This window comes from Typha angustifolia, chromosome 1 (assembly GCF_048772165.1).
Source record: "Typha angustifolia cultivar Huaian chromosome 1, ASM4877216v1, whole genome shotgun sequence".
NCBI lineage: Eukaryota > Viridiplantae > Streptophyta > Magnoliopsida > Poales > Typhaceae > Typha > Typha angustifolia.
Genome location: NC_133239.1, coordinates 4716871 through 4729784, shown reverse-complemented (window position 1 = coordinate 4729784; position 12914 = coordinate 4716871). Strand labels below are relative to the sequence as shown.

The window sequence follows — 12914 nt, the reverse complement described above, 5'->3', positions numbered from 1 at the left end:
TTAGACGATTGAGATGATATGGAACTCAACATGAAATTAATATATTTGCACAACATATGCATCTGAATAGAAAGATTGATTGCAAGAAGGATGAAACAGTATACCCTTTCTTGCAATTCTGAGGAATGATAAAATGTACCTCACTTTCACTGCCCTATGAATCTTCGACCGATACCAATTCGACTCCCAATGAGGATAAATCTTGTTTAAGGGATTCTGCATTTTTGAATTGTAAACCCACCATACCTGCCTGCGTAGCTGCCTCGACATTAACCATCCTGAGATCAGATGATATCGGAAACGGTAAGCAACAGAAGAAAGAAAAAAAAAAAACATTTCTTGGTAACAAAACAACAATTTTCTGAAAATAAAGGAATTTCAAAACCACCTTCTCCATTAGTATGTGATTGTTTCTTGCATTTCGACATTCCACCTATTTCTCCTATAAAGTTTTCAGATTTATTCCTAAAAAGCGATAAATTTTCATGGATGACATTATAATAGTTGTTAAACCAACAAAAGTGGAATTTTAATGACAGTTCTCTATCTACCTTTAGAAAAGGTAGAGAAAATATGACTAGTATATAGTTAACATTTAACAAGGGGATATTAAAAATAAATGACAGACTGCTGATGCCTTTGTTGCTCTTCGCTAAGATGCACCAGAATTTATCATAAAGTGGAAATACGATTAAGATAGGAGAATAGGAGAATAGTAGAAACGGACGCAGAAGAAACCTGTCATCTATGAAGATACAGCGTGCTGGTTCAACTCCAAGATGCTCCGATACTTCCGTATAAAAATCAAGATCAGGCTTCCGTTTTCCTGAACACAAGAACAAAGATATGCTTGATAGTGGGAGCAGAAAAATGTTAAACCAGATATATCAGAATTTCTAGTGTGCACAATTAAGGTGGAAGAATCATTTTCAGTGGTTTCAAAAATTGGCTGCCTGAGCGCCTAGACAGACACCTGCTTGGATAGAGCCCACCTAGGCATTGCCTGGGACCAATATGAATAGTCCAGTACTGGTAGAGCATCATTGCTATATAGGGTTGCCACAGATATAAGGACACAGAATCAGTTTCTGAGCTGTCATGAATGCAGAATCATCCAATTCAATTTCAGTTAGAAACATATAAACCAGGTCAGAGTAGACCCACAAACTAGATAGGCAAATAAAATAAATTCTTAAACAGATTAGATTGAAACCAACAATTGTTTTCTTTCCATGCTAAGACTCAATTTGATGATCCTGTCTATCATGCTTGCTGCACTACTTGTACAAAAGGACAGGATAAAGTTCCATCTGACAATGGAAGTGCTGGCGGCATATGTCAGGGAGCCGGCAGCTGATTGGCACGACACGTGTCATGCCAATGCATTGTGCTGACGCATTGTTCCGATGTAAAAATTACAAAAAAAAAGAGAGAAAGCGGAGAGATTTGGGAGAGGGAGAGAAAAGGAGATGGAGAGAGAGAGAGAGAGAGAGAGGAGCTTACTTCCGTCGAAAGCCTCCGCCTCCATTGGAAGCCTTCGCCATCGTCGCAATGTAGTGCCTAGCCGTGGCGGAGAAGATTAATTTATTAGTTGTGGATCGTAGTTCATAATGATCCAAGCGGATTTAAGTTAGGATCCCCAAAGCGGATCTAACTAGTGGATCATCCGCTACTTTGAATTAGATCCGCTTAGGACAGATCTAACTTAGGAAACTATCCGCTTAGTCAAATTGTCTTCCTCCTCTTGCTTGACGCCATTACCTCCTTCTCAATCCCCTTTGCCATCATCTCCTCCACCCCTCAGCTGGCTAGAAACACCTCCTCTAGCCACCCTTCGCCACTAATTCCCCTCTGGGAGCTCTTCGCAGCCGCCGATCGTTGCTAGGAGATAAGATGAGGGGTGCCGTGCAGCACTCCCGTGCTACATGCCGATATTGCTCCGGCACGGCAAGTGCTGGCCGGCACACCCGTGCCAATCAACACGATCATCATTAGTTTCATCCAATCATTCAAAGAAAAAGATAATATTCTTGACTTCTTCATTAATGGTACATATTAAAATTAACATATGTCATGCACAGAATTGAAATATTAATAGTTATTATGATAAAAAAAAAGAGTTAAATATTTGAAATAATTTTATTGTGATCTATATTAGTCCATATTAGCAATTTGTGACAGCTAAGTCAAAACTAATTAGAGATATGCAGAATGAGAAGCCTCAAAAGTTTGAAGCTCTAAAATTTCATGGAACAAAAGTAGATACAAGAAATACTACCACTTATACATGAACAGAATGTCCAAGACAAATACTTCGACAGTTTTAACTTCTCTTCAATCATCATATACCTACATAACAAATATCAGGAATTAGCAAAAGTAATCTTGAAAATATTTGTTGAGCAGAGAAACTGAAACTGACCAAACTGGATAATTTGTGAAAGCATGCATCTCATAATTATTTAGTTTCAAACTGCAGAGCAATTCTTCAACACCTTCAACATAGGAATATGCTCTTACCATGCATTCTTTGAGACCTATAACAAAATGAAAAACTGACCAAATTAAGTTGGCAATGCAAAAGGAAGAAGTATCAGATAAACCTAAATAATGGTTTCAACTTTCATGTAGTTCAAATTAGGCAAATATAGCAATTACATAATACATTATGCAAGAAGTAATGTGCAAGTACTGCTATGTGAGTATCGCATACCTTTGAAATAACATCATCATTCAATTTTACCTCAATTTGCCTTGTCAATGATAGTAATTTAATTTCAAGCAGAGAAAATAATGAAATCTATGCAAATTACATGCTTGACAGGAAAAAAAAATACTATAAATTAAATCAGAGAAACCAACAGCACATGGAGATAGAATTTTCAGCCTTTTCTGGAACAGAACTATAGTCAGTTACAAACAACAAATCTTACATCAGTTATATAAATATTATTTTTGTAGAAAAAATTTGCACTGCCTCTTGGTAAAAATATTGTAATATTTTGAAAAGATAATACACTACAAGAGCACCATTCTCAAATGAAAAGTCACCTATATATCATACTTTAGGTTATAAAAGAGAATACAGATTCAGGAGAATAAGTATTATAAAGAGAAATCATATACGACTCTTTGATTCCATGCTTTATAATAAAATTAAAGTTAAATTGATACTGACAACTTGCAGATTCTTACCTTCCAAATCAAAAGATCTCCCATCTTTGAAGAAGATTTTAGCAAGCTCATCCTGAAGTTGAAGCAGCTTGTTTAGGGAACTTTATAACAAACACCAAAAGAACTGATATATTTTTCATGTTCCATCATAAATGAGAGAGAATCCCACAGACAATAAATGCACACACAAGTCATTTGAGAAAACATGAAATTATCAAGATTTTTCAAGAAAAGGGGGAAATTGAGAAGGTACAGTAAATTAAATAGAGATAGATTTGTATTTCCATAGGAGTTTGTGAAGAACAAAATATTCTGCCCAAAAGGTCGTGTAACAAAGAACATATAATCTATGTTATAGGTTAGATTAGAGGAGGGAGGTGTAAATTTTCTGTCATCTTTCTCAAGTCCCCAGCTACATGGCACCACCTGCTACAGTCTGCCCTCACAAATGCATAAGGCAATCCTTTGACACCTTGTAGTGTGAAGTTTAAGCGGCCACAAAGTGCATATGAAAACCTACAAATCCACTTCTCCATATTACCCTTGTTAAGTATTCATATTCATTTTAAATATTTTTAAATTACTTAATGGTTGACATCTTTTGGGTGCGGATGCATATTATGAGAGCCAAATATGCCACTGTTGATCTCTGGGCCTTCAAAGATAAAGCTAACGCCTTTCGGGCATGACAGGCCATCTGAAGAGCCTCTTAGGTGCTGAGAGATGTTTGCGTTGTAAAGTGGCAATCATTGTTTTAAAGAAACTTTCGCTTTAATGCCTAGGCTCTCACCTTAGAGGTTTAGATAGAAAATAACTAAACTTTGCTTAGATCCTGCCTAGATGACAGCCTTAGTATCTTGAACCATGTTTAGTATGTAGGTTGACTTTGAAATTCAAAATTATTGTAGACATTGATAAATTAGTGGATCTTAATATGGTTTGTAAACAAAAAACATTAAAATATTTTTAGATTTATGCATTAACTTTTTATCTAACTATTATTGGATTCAGGTGACAGCCTAAGCACCCACCTATGCCTAGGCACTTTAAGACCTTTTGTTCGCCCATCTACTGCCTATGGTCTTTTAAAACCTTAGTGCCAACAGGAACTTGAATCAGCTTGCTTGGAGACCCCTGGCTATCTAGTACTCTTCTATGTTGGCAGCCTACTCTGATAAATGCTGGAGCCCTCCACACTCTTTATTGGTGGATGGCAATGATCTCTTAAGATTTGTGGGATCGAGAAAAAATGGATTGCCTTTTTGGGACGGACCTTGTGGCCCAAGTCTTCCGCACCCCTACTGAGCCTAGGTGGTCGAGTGATGCTTGGTACTATGGGCCCACTTCAATCGTAGCGCCCAAGGTTAGGGCTTTTTACTCCTCCTTTAAAGGGAGTCAGCCTCCCTCTTGATGTGGGTGAAATCTTTGTAAAATTCTTGTGGCACCAAAGGTGTGAATGTTCCTACGTAAGCTCTTTTGTCGGACATTCCCAACCAGGTTGTTTCTGCACAAAAATCCTTTCAATCAATGAATTTAGTTGCCCAATTTGTGGACTGGAACAAGAGTCACAACAACACCTTTTCTCTGAATGTAATTTTGGCAAAAGAAGTTTGGCTGCTAGTAGGGGAGTTAATTAGGAGTGCATTCATGGAAGCCCTTCTCACCAACTGGATAGAGAGAATCTGAAACCCTAGAGGAGGTGCAAGGAGAAATTTCTTTTTAGTTTCTGTCTATAACCTCAAGCTCATATCGAAGGGGTGCTGTTCTCTGCACCTTATTGGAGTGGGATTGAGCATCTGTCCTCACTCACAAGGCCCTGCCCCTTGCCAAGGAATGTACAAGAGTGTTGGGCTCGATGGGCCCATCCTTTTGCTCAGCTAGTCTCTTGGGCAATACCTCCACACGGCTAGACCAAGTTATATATACACAGACGGATCATTTGATCCCCTGGTTCATCCTTAGCAGGCCTAAGGATGACCTTCTTGCATTGGGAACCAGTAGTTGAGAGGTATATCGTCACTTCTTATGGAGGTATTTGAGGGCCATGAAAGCTTGAGGATTGCAATGGCATGGGCGGATAACAAAGTCATTTTGGAGCTCAATGCCAAAGAATTTGGTGGACATTCTCAACTCAATCAAAGAGGCACCTCAGAAACTACATAGCATTGTACAAGAATGTCATTGCTTTTTTGCTTTCTTTCGTAAATGCCGAAGTTACTCATATTTATAAGCAAAATAACATGGTAGCTAATTGGGCTTCTAATCTTCGTAGGACAATAGGTAATTGGTATTAGGAAGGAGACTCCGGGGAAATAACCTGGACTCTATTTTCCCAAGCTCTTCATGGTTTTATCACTTTTGACAAATCCAATGCCGCATTGGCAAAGATAATGTAAGTAGCTATTTCTGCTCCTTTATTTTCAAAAAAGAAAAATTTACTAATATTCACGACTCCAAGGTTATACAACAATAATCACAATCCAAGCACTTTGCAAAATCACGTTTGAGGGATATAAATTGCTCTCTAGAACATGGGCACTAACAAGTAGGGGAGTAAATGAGCCAAGCTCGAGGGGGCTAAGCTTCGCTCGGCTCAACTTGAAATTCATGAGACTCAAGCTTGAGCTTGGCTCGAGCATGAGATGAGCTCAATAATTAGGCTCGAGTTAGGTCAACTCAACTTAGGTACACTGGAGTAAAAGATATTTTATAAATATACTATACCACCAACCTTTGATAGGAAAATACTAGTATATGTTACGATCTGACCACATGGGTTAAGTTGAGTTAAGTCAAGTCAAGTTAGTTAGTTAACTTTATCTTATTATTTTAAATTTCAAATTAATCAGATAATCCACATGTGAATCTGATCCGCTAAGATTCTATTCCTATAAATTGGAGTGGTCATATGTTGATAATAATTGCAGATTGAGAATTAAGTTTAGTTATTTTATTTATCTCGTTTTTATCTTTTCATACAGCCATTAGATCGTTCTTGCTTTTCTAGGAGTATATCGTAACCGTAAGAGCTTTCCGATTTTTCAAACCCTAGCCATCTTTCTCCACCACGAGCCACCCTACTTTAATGTCATCCACCACCACTTTTGCCCATCAGCCACCCTCTGACGACCGTCGCAACGTTTAATATTTACTATTCTACCCCGTTCTGACCTTGCTCCACTTTTTATTTATATCTTTTTATCCAGACCTTTGATTTAGGTGAAACCAAAGTCATTAGAACCATAACACATGAGGCTACCATCACCTAATTTTTTATAATTTTTATAGGTCTAGATCGGTTCAAATATGGTTTGTAACATTGGTATCAGAACCGACATTCTTCGGCCAATGTTTAGCACGAGATCAAAGAAGATGAACGAGAAATGACCAACCTTGAATGACCAGGAACTCATCTCTGTTCCTGTTGGTGTTTCCCTGGCGACGCCACTACCACCGGCAATCACCGACGACGAGCCACCCGCGTGGGCAAAGACGTTGATAGAGTCAACTAATGAGATCTCCGAGAGGATCAAGAAGGCAATCCAACCTTGACAGCCATTCTCCTAGCAAGCACGGCCACCCCACACAACCAGAGAATTCCACCCGTGAGGGAGGTGGAGAGTCCCAAGCAGCTATTCCACCCATGAGGGAGGTGGAGAGTCCCAAACTACAGCCAAAACTCCTTCGGCCGCCGTGGGGACCATTCCAAGCCCCTAGCGACAAGCCCCAACACTGTCTTCCCCAATCGTGGTGGAAGCTAGGGCCTGAAAACCCTAGCCTTCTGTCGGCGACAATCCAGGCACTCCCGACCCAAAAAAACTATATCTGGTCCCTTCCATGGGACCCCCGCACCCGATCTAGGCCGATAGCAACCGCAATAGATGGCCAAAAGAGTGTCATCAACGACACTCTTCACTGAAGCGAACCCGAGCTACAGCGACCACCAGCGGCCTCGGTCGACCTCCTTAGGTCGATTGTCATCCAATGGTGGCCACCACAACCGTCAAAAACCAACACATGATTGAACCCGACAACCACACTGACAACGTTATTGCTCGAGCGAGGCCACGTCGAGGTGGCTTTCATAGGCCTTGTCACCGCCTCGACTCCACAGCAGTGGGACTATGGCCACCAACCACAGTTGCGGGGGGCCAGGGGACCGGCTAGCAACACGCTATGGCCACCGCAGCAACAACCCAAGCACAAGCTCAGTATTCAGCTACCACCGTCGCTCGCCGTTGCAAGGACCCATTGGACGCCAACTGTCACCAGCCAGCAACCTTGCCCAACCACCGCCAGCACTCATGCAACCCACAGCAGCGCCCCTAAGCCGAAAAATAATTTTAGTCATAGGATTAGGTTTTTGGCTATTGAGTAGGAGAGATAAAGTGCACGTATCTCGATGCGTGCTGAGTTTTTGTGATCTAACTCGACCACTTCACGTGAATCAATTTGAGACTTATGTGCATGATCTCGAGCCCGAGTACAAACCCGAGGACAACTAGTGGAACGATCTGGTAGACCCGCGTCAACTAATTGAATCGTATTTGCATGTAGACCCATGGGCCAATGAGCACAATGTTAATCGGAAGATCCAACTCACATACTAGTCATCTTGAGGACAATGTATTAGAAACGTGGTGGATTGCTACGTTTCGACCACATGGGTTAAATTGAATCAACTCGAGTCAAGTTAATTAGTTCGCTTTATCTTATTATTTAAATTTCAAATAAATTGAATAAGCCACATGTGAATCCAATCTGCTAGGACTCTACTCTTATAAATAGGAGTGGTCATGTGTTGATAATAATCGTGGAATGAAAATTGAGTTTAGTTATTTTATTTATCTCGTCTTTATCTTTTCATACAACCATTCTATTGTCCTTATCTTTCTAAGAGTAGATCGTAACCATAGAAGTCTTATGATATTTCAACCCCTGATCACCTTCCTCCACGAGCCACCCTACTTTACGATCATTCACCACCACCTTTGGTCGTCCGCCACCAATTAGTAATTGATGTCATTAACTGCCTTCTTTTTACATTTTTTAGTTTTTACCTTCTATCTCTCACACACACTCATTTTACTCTCACACTTCATCGAGCTCATTCAGTGGCTGATCATTCGATGAGCCTCTCTAGCTAATCCACACTTTGGTGAACTTGAATGAGTTTTCTTTTTCTTATTTTTTTCTCTTTTCTTACTACCATAGAACAACAGTTTAGAGAAACCTCTCTCTTCATATTGTTCTGCAGTAGTAATTTACGAGTTTAAAAATTTGTCTAATATAAGTCAAAATTTATTATATATTTGAGTGAATTTTTCTTTAGTTTTTAGGTATCATAAGTAACTAATTTTTATTTTTTTTATTTTTCTATTATTTTTTATAAATTTTTAGGAATTTTTTTGTATTTTAACTATTCTTTAAAATTTTACGTAATTAAAAATAATCCAATCCGATAAGGGTAGCCGATATAGCCGACACGTATCGTTTTTTCTAACGACTGATCCCCATCCCAATACCGAGTTTTGAAACCTTACTTTAAGGTTACTATTGCACTGATCTTGATCCAAGCAATTTGGTTATAATCATATTGGATATAGATTGCCCTCTAGAATGTGGGCACTCATGGCCATATCTCATCTCTTAGGAATGTGGGTTAGCTTGACAACATTACATTATCGCTTTGCTAGAAGCTATCCTTTTCCAATCCCCTTCTTTGGTCATTGGAAGTCTTGCCAAGGATTAGATACTCTTTTCCCTCTAGCACAAGATTGCACTCTTAGCTCTTGTCGCTTGTTGTCAACAGATATATAGCAAATAACAATTATAAATCAAGCTAGTAAAGAAAAGTAAAACAAATAAAAGAAGAGGAGGAAAGGGGAATGCTGACCCACCAAACAAAGTGAATTGAGTCAGCCAAGTTTTAGTGAAAAAACCCATCCATTTTGATTGAATCATCAAAAAACAATTGAAACTATTGAAGCACATTGGCAGAACTTTAGTTACAGTGGAGTAAGCAAATAAGGTCTAAAAATCAAGCACTTTGGTAGTACTCCATAATTATCTAAAAGATGGCTGTCATGTGAAAAATGAAATAGCAAAATGATATTATATCAACAAAGATTAGCAGCCTGAAATAGAAATGATTGTCAAAGAAAACATACCTCATTGATCAGCCCTTTCTCAAATTCAATCCATGCAGTAGGGTGTTTGCTTTCTAGAAGTTCCTTCATGGAAACTCTACAAATGGAATGCAATTTGATACAAGTAAGAAGTTAATAAAATAATTACCAAAAAAATAATGAAAACAAACAAAAGTGTTTATTCAGAACATCCAAGCTTTATTTGTTCACACAACTGAGAAATGCTGCTGACTCAGTTAAGAAAAGCACCAACTTTAAGTTGCTTGCATTAAATTATAATTACAACTTCAACTTGAATAAGCATAACATGATAGAAGAAGCTTCCGGTCACGAGAAGTATGTTCTAGTGAAGGATTCACTTAAATCTGACCCTTGCAACTATAATTCATATAGAGCTCTTTTTCAAACAAAACTATTTATGAATAGAGGCAGATACAAGCAGTAACGTGTTCATACATGACTAAAAGAAGAAACAAGCATCATGTAACTATGCCTCTTAAAAGATGGTTTGTTCTAGTAGAAAATAGGTGGTATTCAATAAAAGACTTCTTTGAGACCACTAACACCACCATATTTAGATTTATTGACCTTGCCCAAACAATGTATGATGATCATATGGCTCCTATTTTTGTCTTTTATTTTCTTTTTTTAGCTTTTTTTTAAGCATTAAAGAGCCCATAGGCTGTCATGCGCTAGACAAGGGCTCAGTCATCTAGTCATGCCTTTGATTTTGTTTTAGGGACAACAGGGACCAACCCTTCCCCTAGACATGGGCCAAGATGGGCCAAAATGACATCATATATGTGTTAAATACTTGCAAACCTTGCATTAATATAATAATCCTCCCAAATACGCTCTATTCAGTTTCAATTAACAACCTCTTAGTCATTTGGCAGGACCTCAACCACTGTACTAGTGGTTCGGGCCTAAAGTCAAAAGGTTCATGATAACAAATAACTATCGTCAAAAACAATCTTATCACAAAACTTACCCTATTTTCCAATAATAGCCACCACATTCTCTTCAGTCTCTTCTATTAGAAGACGTTTTCAATATTTCATAGACAAGGTCAACTAATTTCTTCAGTGCTAATAATGCTGTTAGTATGTTCTCACACTTAATCCTCTAAAATTATGCAGCTTTCCAACATAATCAAATAATTATATCCTTAATTTCTGTTCTAAATTAACCTGCCATATTAACAAAAGCCCAAGTCAAGTCGTTACACCAAAATCGTTAACTTACTAACTACTCTAAAGAAAGGTACATTTACATGATTTTACTCAAAGTACAGAAAGAAAACAAACAATACAACTATGAACATATTATAAAACTAGTCTTAAAACAAGTGTGAAAGAGAATGAAAAGGAGCTCTGACGTTGGGAGTCTTAAAACAAGTGTGACAAAGACCTATAAGAGCAGGCCGTACCTCAACAGGAAATATAGATGCACTAGCATGTGAAGGATGGTCAAGGGGACTTGGACTCTCCTGCAAAGCTGCAAGGCTGACCCAAGCAGCTAAATTGCCTAAGTGTCTATCTGCATATATCATTATATCATATTGCCTTTTTGTGTTCTTGAGAAGACCTACTCACTTATTTGAGACTGATGGCATAAATTTGGAAATATCCATCAATATATGTGGTCGCTAATTATCAGTCTGTAGGGTATACATAAATGAAGAGTTGCTAATTATTCCTAGTAAAAAGAAAATTTTCTATTTTCCAAATTCATTGTTAAATATCCATCAATATTTGGATTTCGGATATTTCATAAAGGTATACAATATATTGTATATTGCTAAATAGGCGTGAATTTCTATACTGCCATATTCTACATTGCTAACTATGGAAATTCTATGTCGCTAAAGTTATGGTATTGTCCTGGCCACAACGTCCGCAAACGTGTTGCTAAATATGGATTTCCAAACAGCATGGAAATCCTAAGCAAATTTACGGAGGAATTTTGAACAAACTTATTGGCACTACTTATATCAATCAAGCTTATTGTTTTCTTCTAACCAAAACAACAAATTGGCTTTCTAAAGTACATAATTTCATTAAGGCAATTAAACAAACATCTAACAGATCGAAAACAAAAACAAGCAAACAAAAAAACCCAAAAGAGACAAGCAAATTACACCGATCCTAGCAGAACCCGTGACCAATTTTGCAATAAATGGAACTTGATAGACAAATCAATTGATCAAGCGGTTCTAAACAAGGAAAAGAAAGAAGGGCAAAGAACCGAACTGGAAGAAGGCCGGAATGGCGTGGTAGAAGGGGTCGCGGACGATCGTGTCCATGACATCGAAGAGCAAAATTGGTAGCTTTCGACGCCTCGAGGGGGAGGAGTAAGTAGATTTGGTCGCCATTGCCCGAGATGGAGTTGAGATTTTGGGAGTGTAGAAGAAGAGTGGGTGACGTACGAGTGAAATCATCAGAGAGGACGCCTGGACGACGAAGAAGAATGGAAATTTACGTATAACACCCTCTAAGCTATAACACCCTCTAAGCTATAGTCAACCAAACATTAACGATGGAGATGATCCCACCAAATAAGGAGTTGTTTACTCGATGAATGAGTTCAATTTTAGAAAAGTTATTATTATTTTATTTTTAAAATATAATATTTTATATTTACTTGGATTTAGAATAAGAATATACTAATTATATTTAATTATAAATGAAGAAAAAGATTGACTTTGTTTTTTTTTTTGATAAATTACCAGCCATTTAATTTTAATATAAAATAAATTAATGGGGTAGACGGTTAAGGATAAATTAGTAATTAGATTGACGTGCGATATAAAATATAATTTTAATAAATAGTATTTATATTTTAAAATAAGAAAAAAAATTATAACTAAGTAAACGTGAGCTTGTGCGGTGGGGGAGGGGGGTGTTAAGATATTATCCGAGTACGGATAGAGAATCTTGTGATTATCCGCATGATACTATACATAACTAGTAGTAATCCAACTCCGAAACCCGTCTACCCGGCCCGACCCATTAGCAATTTAACTTTGCCCTACCCATAACCCATCTCCATCTCTCTCCGACAACTCTCCCTCTCCAGTCTTCACCCGCCGGACGCCGCCTCCAACGACTCTCCCTCTTCACCTGCCGGTCACCGCTTCCAAAAATGGTCAAGCGAATCCCGAAATGAAACCGAGGCCCTTCTCTTTGCTCCTCTTTTCTCTACTAGATCTCCGTCGCGTTTCTTGACGCCTCGATATATTTGATCCTTATCTTTCTAATCTGGAGATTTCCTGCTAATCTCCTATCTCTCTTTGGGTTGGGCGCTGTAGCCTCTTGAAGAGAACCAATACAGCAGTAAGCATGTCTTCTATTTTAGCTTCTTCTTTTTTTCCTTGATGACTGTTTACATAAATTCGTTAACTTCAGATTGTTTTTTCTGTCATCCGTACTCCACGAATTGAGTTCATCCATTTCATTTTTAGATGAATATTGAATAATTATCCTCTGCACCAGGTTGGTTGGAATTCATAGGTCTTGTTGTTAATGCTCAATTGCTAAAATTGCGTCTTTGTTGGACTTCGTAGGTGCTTTTGATCCTAGTTTGTTGATT

At 38.2% G+C, this 12914-nt stretch overlaps 1 protein-coding gene across 1 annotated transcript; it reads right to left on the bottom strand.

Moving 5' to 3' along the window:
- LOC140780152 (flavin mononucleotide hydrolase 1, chloroplatic) lies at positions 1-11833 on the bottom strand. Its single transcript, XM_073125543.1, has 7 exons — positions 11576-11833; positions 9345-9420; positions 3196-3247; positions 2423-2537; positions 2279-2349; positions 739-826; positions 1-278 (listed from the first exon to the last, which is right to left on the bottom strand). The coding sequence occupies exons 1-7, from the start codon at positions 11761-11763 to the stop codon at positions 155-157; spliced, it is 714 nt and encodes a 237-aa protein (XP_072981644.1). The 5' UTR covers positions 11764-11833; the 3' UTR covers positions 1-154.
- Between the last annotated feature and the right edge of the window lie 1081 nt (positions 11834-12914).

What these genes read in the sequence shown, in the direction of transcription:
- LOC140780152 (XM_073125543.1), bottom strand. Translation starts at nt 11,763, where the DNA reads ATGATTTCACTCGTACGTCACCCACTCTTCTTCTACACTCCCAAAATC. An exon ending in AGAAAGGGCTGATCAATGAG is followed by an intron (nt 3,248 to 9,344) that starts GTATGTTTTCTT and finishes CTTCAACTTCAG; the next exon opens with GATGAGCTTGCTAAAATCTT. An exon ending in TTCACAAATTATCCAGTTTG is followed by an intron (nt 2,350 to 2,422) that starts GTCAGTTTCAGT and finishes TTTGTTATGTAG; the next exon opens with GTATATGATGATTGAAGAGA.